The sequence below is a fragment of the Alternaria metachromatica genome, assembly GCF_023757995.1.
Source record: "Alternaria metachromatica strain BMP 0045 chromosome Unknown scaffold_12, whole genome shotgun sequence".
NCBI lineage: Eukaryota > Fungi > Ascomycota > Dothideomycetes > Pleosporales > Pleosporaceae > Alternaria > Alternaria metachromatica.
In genome coordinates, this window is record NW_026055503.1 from 760606 (window position 1) to 783418 (window position 22813).

The 22813-nt window shown below is 51.4% G+C and overlaps 8 protein-coding genes across 8 annotated transcripts; 3 read left to right on the forward strand and 5 right to left on the reverse strand.

Moving 5' to 3' along the window:
- Nucleotides 1–143: 143 nt before the first annotated feature.
- Nucleotides 144–1838, reverse strand: J4E83_005971 (uncharacterized protein; the record flags this gene model as incomplete). Its single annotated transcript, XM_049332886.1, has 1 exon — nt 144–1838. The coding sequence occupies one exon, from the start codon at nt 1836–1838 to the stop codon at nt 144–146; it is 1695 nt and encodes a 564-aa protein (XP_049188128.1).
- Nucleotides 1839–2542: 704 nt separating this feature from the next.
- On the reverse strand, nt 2543–3965 carry J4E83_005972 (uncharacterized protein; the record flags this gene model as incomplete). Its single annotated transcript, XM_049332887.1, has 4 exons — nt 2543–2892; nt 2963–3329; nt 3384–3710; nt 3759–3965. The coding sequence occupies 4 exons, from the start codon at nt 3963–3965 to the stop codon at nt 2543–2545; spliced, it is 1251 nt and encodes a 416-aa protein (XP_049188129.1).
- Nucleotides 3966–5634: 1669 nt separating this feature from the next.
- J4E83_005973 (uncharacterized protein) lies at nt 5635–7200 on the reverse strand (the record flags this gene model as incomplete). The annotated part of the gene is made up of 3 exons (XM_049332888.1): nt 5635–6065; nt 6118–6858; nt 6906–7200. The coding sequence occupies 3 exons, from the start codon at nt 7198–7200 to the stop codon at nt 5635–5637; spliced, it is 1467 nt and encodes a 488-aa protein (XP_049188130.1).
- A 2719-nt stretch (nt 7201–9919) lies between these two features.
- J4E83_005974 (uncharacterized protein) lies at nt 9920–10663 on the forward strand (the record flags this gene model as incomplete). The annotated part of the gene is made up of 1 exon (XM_049332889.1): nt 9920–10663. One exon carries the CDS (start codon nt 9920–9922, stop codon nt 10661–10663), a length of 744 nt encoding a protein of 247 aa, XP_049188131.1.
- A 281-nt stretch (nt 10664–10944) lies between these two features.
- Nucleotides 10945–11832, reverse strand: J4E83_005975 (uncharacterized protein; the record flags this gene model as incomplete). Its single annotated transcript, XM_049332890.1, has 1 exon — nt 10945–11832. One exon carries the CDS (start codon nt 11830–11832, stop codon nt 10945–10947), a length of 888 nt encoding a protein of 295 aa, XP_049188132.1.
- A 3484-nt stretch (nt 11833–15316) lies between these two features.
- J4E83_005976 (uncharacterized protein) lies at nt 15317–16578 on the forward strand (the record flags this gene model as incomplete). The annotated part of the gene is made up of 2 exons (XM_049332891.1): nt 15317–15435; nt 15489–16578. 2 exons carry the CDS (start codon nt 15317–15319, stop codon nt 16576–16578), a joined length of 1209 nt encoding a protein of 402 aa, XP_049188133.1.
- A 611-nt stretch (nt 16579–17189) lies between these two features.
- Nucleotides 17190–18272, reverse strand: J4E83_005977 (uncharacterized protein; the record flags this gene model as incomplete). The annotated part of the gene is made up of 1 exon (XM_049332892.1): nt 17190–18272. One exon carries the CDS (start codon nt 18270–18272, stop codon nt 17190–17192), a length of 1083 nt encoding a protein of 360 aa, XP_049188134.1.
- A 2150-nt stretch (nt 18273–20422) lies between these two features.
- On the forward strand, nt 20423–21412 carry J4E83_005978 (uncharacterized protein; the record flags this gene model as incomplete). The annotated part of the gene is made up of 2 exons (XM_049332893.1): nt 20423–20702; nt 20766–21412. The coding sequence occupies 2 exons, from the start codon at nt 20423–20425 to the stop codon at nt 21410–21412; spliced, it is 927 nt and encodes a 308-aa protein (XP_049188135.1).
- Nucleotides 21413–22813: the final 1401 nt, after the last annotated feature.

Below are 22813 nucleotides of genomic sequence, written 5' to 3' on the forward strand. Positions count from 1 at the left end.
CTGATCCACGAGACCTCAAGCCGCTCAAATATCTCTCATGCAGTTTCCTGAGATCTGGCCTTGTTCTCTCTCGTTTCCCTCTTCTCTACCAGTTTCATCCATCCGAACAGCCCCCTCTATCCCCTATGCTGACACTGTTCCTTCTACGACCTACCCGACGAACGCGTTGCTCTTGTAGATGCCGCATCCGGAGGCGCTGGTGTGGTACTTGCACTGCGTGTCATAGCACGCGTCTGCATGCGGTGCTGTGGCGTCGTCGGCTGCGGCGGAAGGGGTGCAGGAGGCGACCGAGACGATGATGCGGAGTCCACATAAGACGATACAGAAGACAACGACGAGCTATCTGGAGATGCAGGCGAAGATGGGAGAGGAGGTAGGTCCGCCAACGGCGAACATGGCGCTGATGGGGAACTGCGCAACTTCGCTTTTACAGGCGTTGTAGATCGTGAAGATGAAGAATTGGATGATAGACTGGTCCTGCAGCTTCGCTTCATGGGAGGGTCGGGGTTTTCTTTACCTCCTTCTTCATCGTCACCGCTGATGCCTTTGTTGTCTTCGCTTGACTCGCTCGATAATGACTTGCGCTTACGAGACGATGGTGAGGAGGAGCCACTGTTGGGTTGACTTGATTCTGCGTCTTCGTTCCTGAATTTGTTCGGAAGAGCTGGAAGGGATGGTGAGGATGGAGAAGACGCACTAGATGAATGAGCCTGGAATGAACACTCTGCGGTCGATACGGGTGGGGAGGAGGGTATGCATAGGTATGGTGATGGGTCTGAGGACATGCCGTTGCTCTTGTCCGCAATAGTTTTAGTTTCCATTTCAGTCTGAACGAGTGTATCGTCTTCATCATCTGAGTAATCGAAACCAAAGCCGCCCGTTGGTTTGTTTGGTGTCTTCGTTGGCGCAGTCTGAAGCTCATCTGTAATTTTTGTCGGTTGCTCATTTGTGTCCTTCTCGGCATACTTATCTTCAGCTTCGACGACAGCCAAGATGATGTGCGACTTTCCATCGCTCCAAAGGAGCTTGTTACCCTGCTCATCTTCCACGTCTATACTCACATCGTTCTCATCTTCCGGAAAAGCGACATGTACTGCTTCGATTTCACGGGACGGTTCGTCATCTAATAGCCCTTTCAGAGACTCTGGGTCGAACGCCAGATTATGTATATTGAGAATACCACGCTCCTTCCGCGATGGTTTCATCACCAAATTCTTCTCCTGTTTCTGGGCACAAGCTCGCGGCACGTCCTGTTCCTCTTCAAGCTGCTGAATAGTGGCTTCTGGAACTGCAAAGCTGTTCTCATGGAAGTGGAAGGCGATCGGAGGGACTTCAAGATCCCTACCGGTAACCATACACTTGAGCATATTGCCGAAGAACTCCAATCGGGCTTCGCTACCGTTGAAGTGCTCTTCAGGTCGAGACGGCTCGTAGTTTAGTAGGCACTCGATGACGATTTGGAAACACTCTAGTAACGCCGTCGCCTTCTTCGCTTTGTCCTGCAGGAATAAGAAGGTCTCTACAAACAACTTGTTTGGAGCACGCTGTTGGATGTAGCTGCCCATGACTGGAAAGAGTTCTGAGCAGTACTTGAACGTAGCGAAGTGCTTTTCCACGTCTGGTGCGCACAGAAGGGCGCGAAGTTCGGGGTCTGTGATGAGTGCGAGAATGGTCCGAATTGACGACAAAGTTTTGAGCTGTTGGATAGTCTCAAGACCGGCAGCATGCTTTACATCGAGGTAGGTGGCTAAATCCTTCAGCTGATCCGTCTCGTCTTCGTCGTACGAGCCTTGGTCTTCTTCTTTTGCATGCGCATGAGCCTGGACTATGTCATCCATCTCACCGCGCTCAATCGGTTTAGCAGCGCGTGCTTCGGCTCGGCAGTCATCGCAGTAATCAAAGAAAGTATTCTCCGCGGCAATCGGGGTTTCTGTGTCGTCAGTTGGAACACAATTGGCGGGTGCGCTGTCGACACCTTGGACCAAATGTATTTCCTTCGCGTTAAAGCAAAGAGAGGTGTGTTCGGGCTTCGTTGAGAGCACGGTGTGGGCGCACTCGCTGTATGTAATGCATGTGAAGCCGCACATCGTCGACAAGACTGGATGGCTGACTTGAGGTTGTGTGAGAGATGGTCTGAGAATGGGCGTAAAATGACAGGCCTAGGATGGTGTAGATTCAGGCAGCTGTAGTAGCGGAAGCTAGTGTGGTATAGTCGGACGGAAGAGGAGTGCAACCTTTTCGTCTTGGCAGGGTCGAAGAAACACGTTGGTGTAGTTCGAAATAATGAAGTACGTTGCTGCACCCTTTTCAGTGCACGATGTCGAAAGAAATAACGGGTGGCGTGGGGAGGAAGTGAAAGGATTCGACTATATACATTGTGAGAACACTCCGCAAACCGAGCCAATGTGCATAAAGACACCACTCAGTTCTGATGCGTTACCGGACAAACATACGCTTTTTGCAGGAAGATAGAGCTCTAGTTCATACAGCACTAAGTGTTTGCTGTGAGACAGGCGCGACACAAACCCGACAGCGCAACATCTCACTTCTTGTTCAAAGCATTGACTTTCTTCGCATGCTCGTAAACAAGCTGTTTGGCCTCCGCGTCTTCCAGAAAGATCGTAAATCCGTCGTCGTGATTGCTTCCATAGGAGTAACCAGAGTAACCAAATTGCCAGTACATATCCGGCATCTTCTCCTTCAGACTGGTGGCCTGCCATAGTCCGATAGCTTCAAGTCTTGTGACATTCGAGGTCTTGCTGAGGTATTCTTGCCTCTTGTCGTCGGTCAGCCATCCATACTCTTCGTGTACGACTGGCTTTCCAACGGCACGGGAGGCTTCGGCGTGATCGATGATCCACTGGTTGGCCCATTCGACGCTCTTGGACCACCCTATTGCAAGTCTAGTCAGTGTAGCTCAAGGAATGATAGTGTTGATGCCTGTCGAATGAAATATACGTACAATCGGGATATGTATGGAAGGTACCGAAGTCGATGTTCTTGAGCGCCAACTCCTTGTCGTAGTCGCCACCATCGTATCCATTATAGAAGCCATCGTCACTAGGCCTGTTAAAGCCTCCTTCACCACCCCATGTAACAAGATGGTCCTTGTCAAGCGACTTGACATATGTGCTCATCTCATCGATCCACTCGGTGATCATGTCAGGAGTGCAGTTCTCGCTGCGCGGCAAGTTTCGCACACCATCAGCACCGCATCGTGGCTCGTTCGCCAACTCCCACGCCATGATGGCCGAAGACTTAGCGTAGCGTTTGACAATCTCCTTGACGTACTTCTTGTACGCTTTCTTGATGGCTGGGACATGATAGAACTAACGAACGCTATGTTAGTCTATGATCATGTAGGCAAAGACTGTGTGACTTACATCGTCATGGTACTTGTAGCCGAGATTGGTCGTGTAGACATCCATGCCACCATAGTCGGCCCAGTTGTTTGTCAAAGCAACGATGAGCTTCATGCCAATTTTCTCCGCAGCCTTCACGACTTTGTCGAACGGTACTAGGTTGATCTCCTGTGTTCCGTTGCTCCACCATTGCAGGACGTTCGGACTGGGACCAGCACCTTCGCCACCGTACTGTGGTAGTCCGTTTGCGAGAGTCGTCCTGTTGCGATCGTTGAAGCCCCATGTCCTGAAGACGTTGAGTCCAGCCTTCTTCGCGGCACCCAGGCCAGCCTCTACATCGGATTGGAGCTGTGGAGTTTCAGTAAGTGTGGCAAGTCTGAAGTGAAATATACTGACGTCGTTGAACGGAAAGTAATAGGCATTGCTACCTGCGAAGTAGAAATCTTTTCCGTCTAATTTGAAGGCGTTGCCTTTGGTTGTGACAAAGCCAGCGGGTGCTTTCCTGCTAACTACTGCAGCTGAAGTACTAGTAGCTAGCAGTAAAAGCGAAGCAAGGCCGTAGAACATCTTGGTTAGTCTTTCTGCTTGAGTGTGTTTCCTCATTTTCTAAGCGTATTGCAAAGATATGTACCGTTTCGGTTTCTGAGCATTCTGACGCTATACCACTCTGGACACGGAGAGCCATCTCACGAGATCATCTTGCACTCCGCATTAGTCTTCCCCGCGATATATTGTGATCGCAATGGCCAAGCATCCGATCTGGCTGCTGATTGGTGCAAATGGACTAATTAGAGCTTCCGCACATGAACCAGATCTTCCAGAACATTGGTATCCGGGGAGACCTACATAGAAGTATGGCAAACTGAGTATGTGGAAGAACGGGCCTGTAGCCATTGCTCACAGCAATTTGCATCTCTTGGAGGTCCAGGCCACGTGCCGAAGTAAATTGTTGCTAGCATGAGGATTAGTTATCACTCTGGCTCTAGTACCCTTTGAACCCGGAGGCACTTTTGCCATGCCATTGATCGGGTTGGCGAGGTCTCTTGGTTGCGGATAGCGCAACGGTCCAAGTATGAGCTTTGTTGCGTCCTGTTTGCCATGGGCGCTCTAAGCTACGTATCATTTCTTCAACATCATGGCAGATGCGCGAGCGGTCAGTAAGGGCGAAGATGCTTGTAGCAGCGATGCGCGAGGCTGTGGTGAAAGCCTTCCTATGTACACCGCGCGTTTTTCAGTGCATTGCTCTGGATATTGTTCGTATAGGTTGCGACGGGACTGCAAGCGAACAGGTTGTGCATCAACAAGGGTCGCCGATACCATACAACGCGCGCAACAACGCGACTTTCCACGTCGCGTGATAGACTAGAGACGAAAACTTGACTATCGCGTAGCGTTGAGCTGTACGAGAATGTTCGAACGAGAACATAAGATGATGCAAACCCTCGTATGAGGACCTCGGGAAGTAAAGACTGATAGGGGTCAGAACACGTACCTTGGACGGTGCTGGACCAGAACGTCGTCATACGCGACGACATGAACCATCCCTCCATGCCAGTTATCTCCTCAGCACTTAATAGAACCACTCCGCGTAAGAGTCGCGACTAGAACGCGTTCGTTTCTGTTGCAGGCACATCTCAATCGTGCCTCGTGTTCATGACGCAATGATGGCTAGGTGGGAAAGCAGCTGACGCGCCAGGACCCGTGATTCGGCGCGAAGTGGAGCGAAGCTTCCTCCCGGCCGCCACGACGAAGCGTTCGACTGTGTCATCACGAAAACACCCACGAATGCTGTCTTTCCACAGCACTACGCCGTCCGGAACAACTGCCAGATCCACAGGGGGGGTGTTCAGGCTATTTTTCCGGACTGACTACGTTTCCGAGCCGGCTAATTTTCCGGACCGGCCACATTTCCAGACTTCGTGCGCGCCTATATCAGGAGCGAGGGCATATGCGGCAAACGCTCTGCAGCACTGCTCATGTCTTCCACCACGTCCTCTTTAGTTTTGCGCATTCTTTTCATTGTGTTGTTGACCCCATCGTCCAAGTCGCGCAATCTGAGGTCCGCTTGTCACGCGGCATGCCGACATGGCTGGTCGATGCGATGGCCTTACGAAATACGCTGTCAGATCGCGTGAAGTGAGTACCTTGATCCACGATCACAAAGAGAAGGAACGCTGTTGAGTATGAGCGAAAGAGGATTGCATTACTTAAGATTGAGCTCGGAAGAATTCGGAGATTTCAAGACCGTTATGTTAAACTGGGGAGACAGCATCTAAACCTTGGACTCATCTGTTCGTCCGAGCGAGTTCGGGTCGACATTCTCGGCCTCATCGTACGACTGACCATCTTCGTCTTTGATCCCCGTTATGTGCGTGACAACCTTGGCTGCGAAGGTATCGCAACTGACGTTCATTGCAGTTCGGAAGCGGTCGAGGAACCAGTCAATAGCGATGACGACGGCGTACATTCCGGTGATTGGGATGTTGACACTGGAAGCAATCATGACAACCAAGACCAAACTCGAACTTGGAATAGGTGTGGTTCCGATCGAAGCGAGAGTCGAGAGTAGAATGACAATGATGTAATCGGCACCGTTCAGGGTGATGCCCTGAGTGGCGGCCAAAAATACGACGACGATCGGGAAGTAGATCGCAGTACCATCCATGTTGATCAAACAACCGAGAGGTACGGCAAACTTGGTTACTAACTGTGTGTCAGTGATCGCGATCGACTACCTATAACCATGGAGACTGACCTGTGATGGGAATACCCTGCTTCAAAACACAGCGAATGGTAACGGGCAAGGTCGCAGCGCTGGAGGCGGTTCCCCAAGCGGTAATCCATGCTGGACTCATCTTCATCCAGAACGTGTACGGGTTGGATCTGGTGATCGCGAAGAAAATGATGGGAATTACAATGAAAAGGTGGATGAACATGCCGACCAAGGTACCACCAATCAAAATACCCAGGTTCGTCCCAATCTCAGCAATATCGAGACGGAACAGATTCGGCATGATCAAGAAGAACACTCCAATAGGCGCAAGGTGGATCAAAACTGTGATGACCTTGAGGACGATAACTTCGACTTCTTCGACAGCTCGATGAATCGCACCTCCTGGCTTGATGACATATCCAAGGACGACAGCCGTGACAAGTACCGAAAGGAGGGCATCGGTCGCCAGGGCGTTGACGATGTTGTTGGGAACCAACGAGAAGAACATGTCTTCGACGACATCGTGGATGGCAGTTTCTTTCCTTTCGTCCACAAGCTCCTTGTTCTCGTCGTCCAGATCCAGAGCACTTCCTGAGACTGGGTTCATGAGTTTACTCCAGACCAGGCCGACTAGTAGGGCAGAGTGTGCGACAGCGAGGATGGTGGTGATGACGTAGTAGCCAATTGTCCAGCGAGCGAGTTTACCCGCTGCACCTCCTCCCTGTGTCATGTTGCGCAGACGTTGGATTGCCAGAATCATTGCGGTAACGATCATTGGAAGGACTGCGATAATCAGCTCACGCGTCTAGAGAGGTTTCATCGCAACATACCGACTGCCCTCAATGCGCGCAACCAAAGGTTACCTGGGATGGCAAGTATCGTGATGGCCGCGTCTGGTACTTCGTCTACCGTAGTGGTAACTGCCAAACCAATAGCAATGGCCAGAAGAGCGGCGATGATGATCTGCCATACTGATCCTGGCGTCATGACTCTCTGCACAAACGTCTTCTTCTCTTCCTCAGCGACGGTCGGCCGTGGCATGATGTCTTCTGACGGTGTGCTGTTCGGGCTCGAGGTGGTGCGAACAGCAGCCTCGCCGTGCTTTACTTCTCCGGCTTCGCCCATGATTGGCAGATTCTGGGCAGGCGGAAAGAATGAAAGACTTCTTCGGATTCCGAGAGAGTGGTGGAACAGCAGTCGAGCAGGCAGCCTAGTCGGTCACACACATCCAGGACATCTTATACATGAACCCCGCCCCTTGGTATCTGCAAATCACTTGTGTGGCAACCAAGAGATAACGATTCTGTTACCAATACTTCGGGATGCTACCGTACTTTCAGACAACGCCCGACCCCAGTCTCCACGGCCTATCACAAGGACAAGCCACTTGGATCCGCGGGCATCGATTCGCCATGTCTGAGTCTAGGTCGCGACGGAAAGCCCGACAGTAGTGCAGACTATCTCCCCAGGCATTGGAACTCGACCCTTGGAACTGTTGGCGGCGCTGGTGACTATCGCACGAAATGGAAGGTTACAAGCAAAGTTGCGTTCCGAGTTCCGTCTCGTCCTGTCTTGGCCGAACAAGGGTCGGTTGACCGGCAGCGTTTTGCCAAGCCATGGCTACACCACTCCACTCGAGACATGACACGCTATTGGACCAGACACGGATAACAGAACACTGTGGGGAATCATCATCCACGTTTGTGTGGAGGAGTGCGAAGCCTTGGTGCTTTCGTCGCGTGTGCATCGAAGCTTGGCCAGCGGCGCAGCGCGTCTGGGCGCTTGCTGCCATCGCGTATGCTAAGATGAGGAACATGATAAGGCCATAGGGCAAGTGTCGGCTCAAGAATACTCGGATGTGGGAAGGATGAAGACTTCCAAGCTCGTTATCGTGTCAGCATGCGCACCACTGCAACACGAGGCAGGTAGGATCATTCGGAGATCACACGGCATCACTTCGTCTCTATGAAGTCAATGCTGATCATAGGCACCTTCTTACCAATGGGTCGCTTACTTGTTCTCGAAAAACTATAATCGTAAGGGTTCCGTCTGCCTGGATGGTGGGCCATGAAAGTCCCATCTGCATGCATTTGCGGATCGACCAGGCAATTCTAGGTACGCGAGGCCTCACTGCAACGACACCCACGGCTTATCGACCCATAACAATGGGTGAGGATCATCCAGGACAATTTCTAGCGCCTAGATAAGCTGCTTCGATATGCAGTCGGCTTGCAGGCTCCGCTATATGTGCTAAGCCAAGATGTTACATCTTCGAGGTAGGCACAATTATCAGTTTACAACCCTCGTCACAGCGACATCAATGGTTCGCCACTTGTCTTTCGCGAAATCTTTTGGTCTTTGTCGTCTCATACATTGCAGACATCGCCTATCCTACATCACAAGCAGGACGATCACATTTGAAAGTATTAGTGTCAGCTTACGTGCGCAATATCAGGATGACCTTCACGTCGTCAGGCCCCACACTGTAGGCGACTTTTACTGCGCAACATCACCATTAGAAACGCTTATCATGTCCATTCCAAGTACAGTAATCCACTCTCTTCCTGACCGACGGCTAGTTCAGGTCCTCGCCCAATCGCCGGCAGGCGTATTCCTGCAGCTAATAACGCCCTCCGTCTTATCCTCCGTCTCGACCGATATACCATCGACTGGATTTCACTTCTTCTTCTTCTTTGGTGAAGACTTCTTCGGTGAAGCTTTCTTTGGAGAAAGGCTCCCTACGATAGTCGCTTTAAGCGTCGCGTCCTCCGCAGCGATAGTCAAGTTATAGTCATCCGTCGACGTCGCCCTCCATTTCATGAATGAGAGAATCGGCGCCAGAGATGTAGCATCGAGATCCACGGGGATCAAGATTTCACTCGCCTCGGTTCGATCCCCCGTAGGCCATCGATGCAGGTCGTCATCAACGCGATACCTGTAAGACTGAGCCAACAGCGGTCCTCTCCAATACTCACCAGCCACTTGACCAAGTAATGCCATTACACATTGGTTGTAGGGTTGCTTGTTACCAAGAGCGTTACCGTCATGCCGAACTGTGATCCGATCACGCAGTTGCCTGTTACCTTCGCGGAAGCAGTCAAAAGTTGCGTCCCCGCCGGAAGGTACACCGGTTACGAACAATCTTAGGTCCTCGCGGTCGATGTGCCGCTGGCAAGGTAATCCGTAATACTTCAGCCAAACGAAACGTGGCTGTGAGTAGTCAACTGGAAAGTAAATACAGCGAGAATATAACCAGGACGGGCGAGCGTTCTGTCCGAAGTATTGCAAGGTACCACACAGCGGTGCATGCTTCTCCGCATCTGCGACACGGCAGGCAGAGGAACAGTAGGGCATGTTGAGGCAGTGCATGCAGAATTCGGTGCTAGGTTTGGGACATAGGCCGCAGCAATCTCCAATTATTTCAACCGCGTTCATTTCGATCGATCACACCATCTCTCAATGGGCGCTGTATTGATATAGGTATCTTCCGTGCGACACAATCATGTCTGAGCGCGATCACCATGCGACGTCGTCATGCGCATTTACTATGCTTGTGTAGCAGACATCAGCAGCACACGATGTTGACACGTGCATGAATGACAAGAATCTGGTCCTCGGCTCTGCAAAGAAGAACCAATTACGCATCGCACGATGGTATCAGACTACAGTAATCAGTGCATAATTGCTCGTGGTACAACATTCGGAGCGGACTCTTTGACGATCGCGGAAGCCGGACACAAACTTACATCCGATCCGGGCAAGGCGTGCTACGAGGTATCAGTCACACAACAACACAGAGATGAGCCGGTGGTTATAAAAGGGAAAAGCAAGACCATATAAACTCATGAAGCCAGACGCTCACTCATTATCAAACGCAACAATGTCTCAGTTCAAAGTTGCAATTTACATTTACCCAGATGGCGACCTCCTGGATTTCTCGGGTCCAGCCGAGATATACTGCCACTACCACGACATGGAAATGGACATGAGTAAACCAGCTCCTTTCTCAGTAACCACTTTCGCCCACCAGAGCCCCGTCACGTCCATCTCCAAAGCCATGGTCTACTTGCCGAACGCCACTTTCGCCGAAATGTCTAGCCGCATCGAAGAATACGACATCCTGGTCATTCCCGGCGCGCACGACGATACCATCAAGCAACTCATGAGCAGCAAAGAGGGCAAAGAGTTGGCTGAGCTTATTCGACAATTCTCAAACACGAAGCCAAGGAAAGAGACGGGCAAGAGATTCCTGCAATCAGTTTGCACTGGAGGCCTTATCCTAGCCGCTTCTGGGGTACTTGCAGGCCGTACCGTCACAACACATCATTTGTCGCTCGACCTGCAGAAGACGCTCGCCGACGAAGCTGCCGGCGGTGATTCGAAAATCAACGTTGTGAGGCAACGATGGTCGGATGCGGGCACTACCGAGGCGGGTGTGCGCATTGTGACCGCTGGTGGAGTTAGCTCGGGTATCGACACTTCGCTATGGGTTGTGGGACAGTGTTACGGATTAAAGGCGGCGGAGATGGTTTCGGAGATTTCGGAGTTTGACATGAGGCCAGCAGCGTGGGGACTCACTCCACCGTAGACTATAGCCAGGCAGACAATGCGGCGAAGATAATTTGACTGTACTTGATAAGGGAATACAAAGCGCATGTAGAAATCATCGCAATAGAAGGTGGAAAGACAAAGTTGAAGCAATGCAGCAAGACCTGAATTCAAAATTTTCTGATCGATTCTTTCTAATTGGGGCTCTCGAGGTTCCTTCTGGATCACTTGAAGATGGCCATGAGTGCTGGAGTGAGGGTGAAGAGAGCCAGCTGCCTCCATGTCCAAATTCGATGGCTTACAAATTGAGGGAAGGGTGAATCATGCGGCCTCATCCTCAGCACAGTCTTCCAGGCTGTGAGGTACAGCATCGTCTTCGGGACTACCTTCCTGGCACTGGGGTATGACACCGTCTATCAGCTCGGTAGCGGTTGCTTTGGCAAGGCGGCCAACACGCTTCGCGGAGTTGATATTGTTGATGAGGAAGCGTTCGCGAGCCTGCTTCTCAGCGCGCGCAACATCCTCGAGAAGCCTAGCTTCCGTGGCTTTGCGCCTCCTGGCACGGCGATCCATCTCCGCTTGAGGATAGTACTCAATACCCTGTTCCTTCCATTCTATGTTGCGCTTCTCGACTGCCGCACACTGTATTCTGAAATTTGTGAGGTGCTGTTTGGGGGTGGCGCTATTTTCCACCGCATTGTGACGGTAGCGCCATGTGTCGGTCGGCATGGGTATGGAATCGGGATCGTCCAAGGCCTCTTGCTCCCAAAAGTATTGTTCCTCGTCATGGTCTTCCTGATATTGTTCATAGCAGTAGTCCTGTTCAGCCCGTTTAGCTTCAAGAGACCGACGGACGTGGACCTGAAGACGCTCTGGAAGAGCATTGATATCCTGCTGTATGCGGTCCTCTTCGTCATATCTTTCAATATGCTTACGACGCCAGTATTCGAAGTTTTCGTAGGCCTTAAGATAACTGACGTTGAGCTTACGTTGCTCCACCTCATCAAGCTTGACAGCATCGAAGCGTTGGGCGTTTTGACAAGCCTCGGCCCATTTCAAGATAGCCATGGGCTCATCGCCCTGTAGTCCGTCCCACCATGCGCTGTTCGCATCAAATATCCCGGCAGGAAGCTTGCCTCGCCAGTCCGAATCATCGTCCTCATCTTCGTAGTCTTCTTCCACTTCTTCTTCCGGGCTGAGGTGAGACATGCAATATTCATAAGCTTGTCGTATTTCCACAAAACGGGAAGTAGCTACTGCTTTGTTAACTGCATTTGTCTTGTCGGGATGGTAAGCTAAAGCTAAAATCTTGAACCTCGACCGAACCGAAGTTTCCGATGCCGTCGGGGCAAGGCCCAGAGCCTTGAAGAAGGATGCGCCTGACATATTCGAATTTAGTTGCAGTGACTGGTATTTTGGTAGTCGGGTAGATGGATTCCGAGAGCGCAGTTTGCCCAGGCGAAGAAGTAGGGGGTGGTCGTGTTTGGATGTGAGTTTTGGAAGGTGATTTATCAGGGAGCTTATATGCACACGATGCATTCGTGATGTTGATTCACTACTGCAAGTTACTAGAGTGGAAGCAACTGTGAGCTTCCAGAGGTTGAACCGGCCGACAGTGTGGCAATAAGAAGCTGCAGTGAAAAGCAGTAGAGTTATGTTGAGTTGCGAGTGGACTGTGGGGGGTGGCATGAGTACTTTCACATCTCATTTTGATCCTGCAAACCTGTCAATGTCAGAGTCTACGACATCTAGAAGGAAATGATTAGACTTACTCATCAATGCTTTCGTTCCTTTGTTGCGGAGACTATAGGGGAGATTAACGTGTAAGACACCTCACAGGTGCTGCGAAATCCCCCTCCATCCTGTGTAGAACCAGAAGTCAGTGCTTGCATACTCCATGAGTTTACAATAATGCTTGAAGATGGCCCTAGTTCCAGGATGTGTCCTTGATTTGAGCGCTTCGATGAACTCTGGCGCGACAGCGATCGGCCAGATCATGGTCGCTCGCAAGGCTGGATGAGTAGAAGTCTCCAACGAATATTGAAGACCATTTCGGAGTACTTCAGCCGCCCTAGCAGCATTGATGTCGTCCGGCGATGGGTTGGCAGAAGTGGGACAGCTCAGCGCTTGGATGTCCACGAGGAGGGCAGATAACAAGGACGGTGGCTTAGGCATTTCTTCAGCAGGCCGGACAATGGCTGCGAAGGGGCCTTTTCTCAGCATGTCAGTCACACTGTTAAGTACATAATCCATGCCGCGTGCTAGCTGCAAAATCTCCACCAAAACGTCCAAGTTGTACGCACGCGCATCAGCGAATGCGTTGATAACAGTCATTGATGCTGCAGCGAAGATAGCATGGCAGTTCAGAGGCCCAATGTTGGCAACGGCCTGATTTAGACCCGTGAGTGCTGCGCTTTGATGTGTCGAGGCGGCCATACGAAAGTGTGTGGCCCTGGAAGTGTTGATGTAAGCGAGATGATTCGCGGAAAAGGCTAGTATGCTGTGTAAGAGGAAAGGATACTTGAAGGCTTCTTGTGGAACAGCGAGTCCCCAGATTTGCTTCACGTGATCGGCGCCCGGCATAGTTTGGTATGCATGTGCGGTATAATGGTGCGTCAGTTCCAAGTCCTGCATCCAACCCTCTGCTGAGACACCTGCCAATAATGGAGATGCGCTCTCCTCTTGGATTAGGCCGGTGTCCAGTGGGGTTGCACCATTTCCATTCGTAGGTGTTGATGCGTTTATTGGGGCAGGATCGTTATGTGGAGATGCTGTGTCTACACGGCTTGGACTTTGGCTCGCAACCCCCAGAAGACTGCACTCGACGTGATACTTAGTGCACGCGCCGCATGGTCTACTCTCGTCGCACTGAATGTGGGTAAGTATACGCCAACGCGACAGATTTTGAAGGGGAAGCTACCTTGACGCGTCTGGCTTTGCATTGTGCGCATCCCGAACGCGTCTTCTTGGAGCCGAACCTAGGCATTCGCGCGAGCTCAGATGCACGTCCCGTCCGTACGTGAGTGGATGGATGAATGCGGGCTGGGGTGGCGCAATTGGATTGCGCTCTCGAGAACGAAAGCGAGTGCGGGCGGAGATCGGAAGTTTGAACGTGATTATGTAATTGCCTCGGTCACGAGATGCTTGGCGCTTCTCCTGCTTTCATCCCGCCTACCTTCTTCAACACGCGTCTCAAACAAAAACGTGCGATCTCATGCTAGAAAAACGATCTCGTCAAATTCGACGGGGTCTTTTCGAACGAACGAAATATTTAGGGGCGAGGATTCCAAAAGAACTTGTGGTCATCGTGACTGTTGGCACCTGGGCATCTGCGATGAGTACTACGTGCAGTAGTATTTACAGCAAGACGATAGAGTCTGAATAGTAGAGAATGGGAGAATAATAAGGCCGTGACAGATACATGTATACGCAATGCGACAGAACTATCTCGGTGTACGCAATTGTGATCGTCGTAGATGCAAAATGGTGAAATGCCGTGTCTTACGAATGGGATTGAACATTGCGCACTAGTGCTGACATGCCATCATTCTTACGTGCGCCCTTACGTGGTTGTTTACATGTGAAAGCAATCTGTAAAATCGCGCGAGATAGCAATTGTTGACACTTAAGCGTCGGTTCGTTCAGTTCACCATCACCTCGCTAGTCTGAGTGTACTACAGCTTGCAACACCGATGCTAGAAGCGTATGCGGAACTCTGTCAAATGACTGTCATCTTTACACGCCGTTGCGCATTGTGTTAATGATTAGTAAAGTTGAGTTTGATTAAGAATAAGGCGGCGGGAGCGTCGGAATGTATCAATCGGCGCTACTTCCCGAGGTCGCGTCCACGGCGCGGCCTCTTCTCCGTCACGTTCCTACCGAAGTAATCATACTACGTTCAACGATCCGCCACGTTTTATGATCGAAACGCAATGATGAATCTGGTGTGTCGGGCGCGTTCAAATGATGGTACCGCGATGAAGTTGCGACAAAAAGCCTTTGTTCCGTACTGACGAAAGCACCACCGTGTGTATCTGCCCGAGTGTGTGAAGTGGTTGATCGCATCGTACTTGCTTCTAGCTACAGTCATTTGAGATCAGATGAGAACGCTGTCGACGACGCTAGTAGCTTCCATCAGACTCGTCGTCAGCCACAATCGCGAAGCCGTTACACGTATCCGGATGGGGCCGAGAAACCAACGATTGGTGTGTCCGTGATCGCGATCAGTAAACGGTCATACCACGGGCCTCTTTGGGAATCTGCCGTACAATCCCAAAGCGAGTGAACGATGCGTTTCAGTCCTATAATGATGTGTCAATGCGGTCGTAGAGTAGACAAGTTTGATGCTACCTGCAGGTCTTGATAAACCGCTCGCCAAATCTAGCATAGGGGAACTCAAACGCAACGGTTTACCGTACGGGCCGGCGGTGTTCATCAGATCTCTTGTGATGGAAGCTTGCCTAGCTTGTAGCACATGGATTGACCGTGTATCATTCCGCTAAGTGACAGGGTAGGAACCAGCGACGCGCATTGCTGGAGAGCTCGGCGTGATGGCACGATTTGATGATAGCCAACTCGCTCCCCGTAGGACTAATGCTATCCTGCGTCATCCCATTCCTTTGAGCACTCGTTGTCTCGTAGCGTTCGGGAACAGGTAATGGTTCTTGCTTCCCCGGTTGTCGCTCCTTTGATCATGCTCGCTGCGCAACGTACCTATATTGTGGCCATTGCCAGTTTCGTGATAGTGGCCACACTCTCTTTCTATGCATTCCGCGACCAAGGTGTATTCGTCGTGGCGAGGATCACACGTCCGTATGTCAATCCAGGTCCTGATATAGAGCCTCTTTCACTAACACTCAGTGTAGGTCGTCGAACCCAACCCTCCGAGACACGGTTGCCAGTTTGTTTGCGTCCATAAAACACGATCCGAGCGCGACCGAATATGTTGATCCGTCCGGTACATACTATGAAGGTGGAAGTGAAACGGTTTGGACGAAGCCTCTGGGCAAAAAGGTCTTGATAGTGGATATCGACACGCGTGTGCCGACTGGCGAGAACGAGCTTCTCAACCCAGAACGCTTAGATTGGGACAACCTCAAGACCGAAGGCGCCGGCCTGGTCTCCAACTCCATCATGAACCATTATCTGTACGCCATGGTCCATGGCTACGACTATAAGTTCTATCAAGCGCGCGACATGAAGGACCACTACAACACGTGGATATTACCCCACGTCCTGCGCGAACTGATACCTGAATATCAGTTCGTGATTGTAATGGATGCCGACGTTACGATAGCGCATCCGGACATTCCCTTCGAGTGGATGTTCAACCGCTGGGGCATCAAGCAGCACACATCCATAGCTCTTCCATGGGATACCGAAGAAATCCGGGATGAAGGCTCGATTAGCCTAGACAGCAAGGGGATGCGCGTCCTCAATACCGGCCTTGTGGTTGCGCAAAACTCATCCACGACTTTGGAACTACTGGATGCGTGGCGCGATTGTACATCCGAAACACGCTACAAAGGCTGCGCGAAATGGAAATACGAATGGAGCCACGAACAGCGCGCCTTTTCAGAATACATCCGCTACGACTTCAACAAGACGCCAGAAACGATCGTTACCATACCCTGCGACGATGCGGTAGGGTGGCCCGGTTTCCGCCAGGATATGTTATCTCGTCCTGGTACCGCCAACAAGGATATATCGGATTGCAACGGGAACTTCGTTAGGCACTACACAACCATGGGAAAGACCCGTGTCAAAGATGCGAGCGCGTCTAGTGTGATGCAGATGTTCAGCGATGCGCTGCAGAAGAGCATCTTGGCAAACCCAAGTGAAGTCTGGTACAAGGAACCGGAAGAGAAGACCGAAATGCCAAAAGATCAGCCGGATGAGGTACGGGAAGATGTTCAGAGTGAATCAGACGCTGATGTGGTTCTGATCGAAAGATGAAAGCTAGGTTTTCTTTTCGATAAATTTTCTTTCGGCATTCGTTTCGCATCGTGCCAGCGCTTTAGATGCCACTATATTATATTATAGAAATTGTTGTACATTGAACTACTTGATCTCCGTTAGCACTAATAACATGCCAATTGGTTCTACTGGTACAATATTGTGCAAATCAGAGCTATCTTCTACTCGCGCATCGAAACCAAAGTCTGACCCAACCCAGTGTACCCGGGCTAGCTTTCGCAAACCACGAGGCGCACGAAGGAAGGGCCGGAACTAAAGAATCTCGGTTCAAGTGTAATGTGGGATCATCATCGAAGGAAGGACAAGGTGGAAGGCGACGAGAGAGCAACTTACTATCCCTTCATGCATGCGCTCTGGTTTAACGCGTCATTTGCATGGTTAGTGGCGGCGCGTGGGTGGGTGAGGTGGTTGGTGAGCTTGACGCGTCGACAACAGGCACGAGAAGGGGGAGACTAAAAGCTGGAAGAAAGCTTAGCCGAGCGATTACGTCAACTAGCGCGTTTTGTCTCTCTGGCAGCCCTGGAGTGCGGGCTACCATTCATCTGCCACTATCTATTGCATCTCTGCCTCTCCACCTTTGCATTACATGTTTACAGAATCTCCTCGGGCTTGACAACAACCCAGTTCTTGTCCGCCGTAACCTCCCTGCCATTGGCAATCTGCGCCTGAGTGTTGTTCCTGATCTCCTCTTGCAGAACCTCAAAGTACGCGTCTCTACGGTTGATCCACAGATGCACACCACCCTTTGCCGTGTCGACCCCATGGAACTGCATGTACGAATCGCTTCCGGGAGTATCACCACCAGCCAAGATGGGGCGCTTCCATTGATCGATGTAGGTAAGGATAGCAGCCCATTTTCCGGCAAACCATGTAGCAGGTGTCCACAGATACGGAGTCACGACCAGGTCGAGATTAGCGGTCTCGTTGTAGGTTCCTTCTGTGATCTGCTTGCGAGCGTTGGTGAGCTCGCCGGAGGTAACGTTCTTCAGGACGGTGGTAACACCAATGACGTTTTGAGGTGGTACGTTGTATCCGTACTTCGGGTCGCTGGCCACCATGCGGACAAGCTCCTCATGCGCAGCGCTGATAACATAAACGGCGATGCCATTGTCCATGAGAGCATTGTAGAGCTCGACCTGGCCCCGGAACACCTTCGGCGGGTTTACGCTGCTGGATGTGACTTCGTCACCGTCCCAGTACTTCGTGGGAATGGATGAGTTATATGCCATGAGCTCATCCACGTAGGTCTTGAGTTCGCGCAGTGTGAAACCAGACCAGATTTGCGCGGCCCATGGATAGCAGACAAAGTCGTCAATCTCGCACAGGCGGTTGTAGTAGCTGTACAACGGTTCAGTAAAGTTCGCAGTGTCCTTGAAATCGACCAATTTGAGGCTGGGGTCCAGATTATCGCGCGTTAGGACTCCACGGTTCTCCAGGAAAGGAAGAAGCGCTTCTTCGAGATCGTAGCGGTAACTAGTGTTGTCCATGTCGAAGACCGCATAGTTGCTTTGATTGGCGTTCTTTGCGATCATGGTGGAGAGGGCAGTCGCTGCCTCAGCAGGCCAGTGCTTGAACTGGACCTTTGGAGGAGTGCCATACTGGGGTGTGGCTGAGCTGAAAGAAGCCGTGAACGCAAGCCATGCGGCTGTCTTGAGGGGAGTTGACGACAACATCCTTTCCGTATTACCAGCTGCAGCGAATTGAACAAGGAAACGAGCGAGTGAGAATGCAGAACCAAGCCTTCGGGGATGTTGAGATTCCAGAAGAAATACTGCGGGGGCTAGGATGCGTGAACCCTGGCGCATCAATACTGCCGACGTGAACGACCGAGATAACGGTCCCACACTTACGATTCAAGTTCGGGCCTACCTTGAAGAATGTCTTGAATCTGTTGGTCGCGCTATCCTCAATTGATGCTTTTGCGCGTTGCTTGATCTACAATGTAAGAGGTATGCCATGCGGCTCTCGACCGCTTGCGACAGTTTACCGCAGGTATGAGTAAGGCCGCCTCTCCATGCCTAGAAAGATACAAATAACTGGTGCTGTGCAGCGCAATCTGCACGAGCGACTTAAGTCGCTCTTTCCTCAACAAGATGTCTTCAATGTCTTCTCTAATATACCTCCACAGGAAAGCCTTTGCTATCTTTGTAATCCGTGTCTATCCGATATCCTGTCTTGTTATTTGGCTGCTCTAACGCAACTCGATACGGATGGACGAGCCCATCCGTTCCACCCTGCCTACGCTGGCTGGCGACATCTCGATGCCGACATGTATGCGTGTAAAAGCATTTTGGCAGACACTGGGTTCGGATGGAACTTTAGCAACAATCGTTCGTTTATTTGCAGCCTCTGACATGACATCGCTCATGCAGCCACACCTGCATCCTATCTCGAATGACGTCGTGCACATCAGACAACACTGTTGCGCCAAGCAGGCAGCCGCTGCGATTATATCATCAATTTCATCTACATCCTCACGACTACATCTTCGTGACTGTACCTTGACACCGATTACGCCTCCGCCTCGAACGCGCATTGTCATGTTGCGCCCATACTCCTTCACCAGTGCCTGCACGGCCCAGCTGTCAGAGCGATGCGTCAGCAATTGTGGTTGTCTGTTCGGGCCCGCCAAACCCACCCTCGATTCACACAACAACAACGCCGGAGTCGCGACATGACCACTGGCATGTATCCGCTGATTGCACCCGCTGCTTGCGCGCCTTTATCGCGTCCATGTTTCTTGTCAGCCAACGAAGGACGAGAGCCCAAGACGTCGCAGGATCACCATTAGAGCCCCACGATGGGCGTTGTACTGACACCAGCCATCAACTTCGCGGCTCCCTCCTCGACGCTCACCCGCGATTGCCGCTTCCTGACCAACGACGCTCTCTCGCCGTGGTAACTTCCTGACCACTGACGCCTACTCGAGACCGTCGCTTCCCCGCGACCGCCGCTCAGGCCCCAACCCGCAGTTCTCTTACCACCGAAGTTCCTGCGCCTTGCCCACAACACCACACTCTAGTCTTCATTGCACTTGCCTTGAAGTCCTGCTCAGACGCTTAACGGCGGCATGTCGAGCCAAGGCGGCAGAATGTCGGAGTGCCAGCTACGAAAGGAGGAGAGACGGCATAACTACCAGCGCGGTCGGGTGGAAAAGAAGTCTGCACAGGACAGCATGAGGGACATTCTGCCTCTTGACCTCCCGAACCAACGTCGGGTTCACTTGCTGAAGTCCAAGTACGGGCCTAAGTTCGTCAAGAAAGGACCCTATTCCGACAGATTTGACTGGGGTATTGGTCTAAATTTGAAAAGGCGCCTTTTCTCGCTGCATTGTCTAGTCCGACAAAGCCGGCGCTTGACGATGCCATCCAAAGCATGATGCGCAACCTTGAGGCCGCATTTGCTACTATCTCGGGGCACATTCGCGCATTAGACCCGGATGCCTACGCGAGGATGCGCTTCAGCCACCGGCCGATTGTAAAGCCGGCGCTGAATGAGTGAGAATGAGTCAGAATGACGTCGGCGTCCTCACGCCGATGCACACAAGGATTGGCTCTAGCGTGTACCTTGGCATCACGTGCTCGCAGAAGTGCCCTTCATCGCACATATCGCAACCTTATTACGGTGGAATGTTGATGGAGAGCAGGGATATCGCAACATTAGTACTATCCATTTCAGCCCTTCTAGTTCTTCAAGCGCGCTGGTCGCCCTCGTACGCATAATCTATAAATTCCAACGACTTCCTTCTTGCACCCCAAACCATCCAATTTTCAATACGCATTTCTACAAGAATCACTCATCTACTCGACTGAACAATCTCAGCATGGTCAAGAAAGTAGCTCTCATTACTGGCGGGGCTAGTGGAATGGGACTCGCTGTTGCTGAAGCCCTCGCAGCTCGTACTAATGAAGAGTGGGACCTGTACCTTGTCGACCTCAGCGCTGACAATCTCACGAAAGCCACGTCCTCGCTCAAGAATGGGCACGCTCACCAGGCGAATGTAGCCGACTACGCCTCGCTGGTAGCGGCTTTCGAATCAGCATGGACAAAGTCAGGTCGTCTCGACTTCGTCTTCGCGAACGCTGGTATCGCCGAAAAAGACAGTGCGTAGCAATCCTGTTCGTATGGCAAATCAGACACCAACTGACTTGATCACCAACACCTAGATTTCTACGAAGAACATGCTCTCGACGCGCCGCCTCCACCGCCGAACAGCCTCGTAGTCGATGTCAATTACACGGCAGTGATAAACACCTCATGGCTCGCGTTCCACTACTTCCGGAAATCCCAGGCCAAGCATGGCAGAGCGAACAATGACGCGGCCCTAGTCATGACTGCGAGCTGTGGTGGCCTCTATCCAGCCGAGTTCGGCCCTATGTACTCTGGTGCTAAAGCGGGAGTAATCCACTTTAACCGTGCTATCACAGTAGCATACCACCATGCTGGCATTAGGACGTTCACGGTCTGCCCAAGCATCGTTCGCACCGGCCTGTTGAGCGAAGAGGAATGGGGATCTCTCCCAGAGAGCTTCATGACACCCATGGAGACAGTCGTTGACGCCGTGGTGAAGGTGGTGGATGGAGGAGACATTGCGGACGGTAACGGAAAGAAAGTGGCGGGCAAAGACAACTGGGGTCTGACTGTGGAGCTTTTTGGCAAGAACTTCTACTTCCGAGACGGTGTAGAGTACTGTGATGAGGCTATGAGGACTATGGCGACGAATACAGGCATGAAGGCGCAGCTAGAGAGGATCGGGAAGACAAAGGCGGAGGGCGAACATGGAGCGTGGGGAGGTATCGGCGATAAAGTTTGACACCAGGCCAGTCCGACTCTTAACAATAAAACATCGGTTCCCGCATTCTATGCCACCAATTCAGACAACTCAGCCTGTGGCCTGTCACGCTTCTCCGCGGGTAGTATAGGTATCGACCTCTGCGATGGATGTCCCGTTGGGCCGCCAGCTCCAGACATTCTTGTCTCTAACGCCTTTATCCTCCGATGGTACCTACAAAAGAACCATCCTACTGTTACCAATGCCATCACTGCGAACGCTGCGCCTAATGCTACCCCTGTTATTGCACCGCCCGAGAGTGTCTTGTTGTGCCTCTCGGTTGTTACGCTGGATACAGGCGATAAACCAGTGGATGAAGAGACCGAAACGGAGGTCGTCGTCAAACTAGTAGTAAATGCGATGAGTGACGTGGATGATTGATCGTATACCGTTGCTACGCTGGAGACTGGCAACCAAGTAATGGTTGAAGAGGATGGCAGGGAGGTCATCGTCATCTCACTGGTCGTAGGAGTCAAGAGCGATGTGAACGATTGATCGTAGAGAGTTGGGGCACTATCGATATCTGACACGATCGTGAACAGTGGACCCTGCGGCCCGTCATTGCCGCGATCATAGTATTGGATGTCGAAGTAACATGCGATGGGACCGTTCCAACCGCTGCTTGTATCCAATTTTTCCTGGGGCGAAAAGGTCATTTCGCCGGTTGATTCGACCTCCCCTAAATTCACTCCAGACCCTATAGTATCTCAGCTTCAGCAATTTAACCTGATTTGATGTTGAGCTTAACTGAGAAACCTTACAAGGGTGATTACATACATTCTGCCTGGTCGCCAGTTCCAGTGGTGGCATCACACCACAAGTTCAAGTAAGCGCGATCGTAGTTGGACGTCCATTTGACGTTTACAAAATCGTAAACGTTGATCGTCAAGATGGAAGAAGCGATTTCCGGGTACAGGAAAGAGGCTGAAGACGATTGTGTCGCGGCACAGCGTAGAAGAGTTGCCAAGACAAAACGAAGTGATTGCCATGATTTGGGGTGAATCATGATGTAATATAGAGAACGACTGGTGTATCTTCAGTAGAAAGTGAGCGCATGCATTGAAGGAGTAGGTTATGACACCACGCTCGCGAAATGTCAGAGTTAATGGGTCAAATATAGACAACTGCGTGGAATTACCGCTGCCCTCTAGTTGCCAAAGTCTCCTGCAGGTTCGTTGTGTAACTTGTACGTTCAATGAGTTTCGTCGTTCGTTCCAGACCAATCCAAGTGTGACTGCGCCACCACGCGTGATATACTCGTGTGACCGTTGTGCGGGTTCGTGCCTGGACCTTGTTCGTTTTGGAATGGCGACGTGAGGTTACACTGGCAAATGTCGATCGCTGGTATTGTGGATTCGGAAGTTCCTAGTTATCGGCACACCT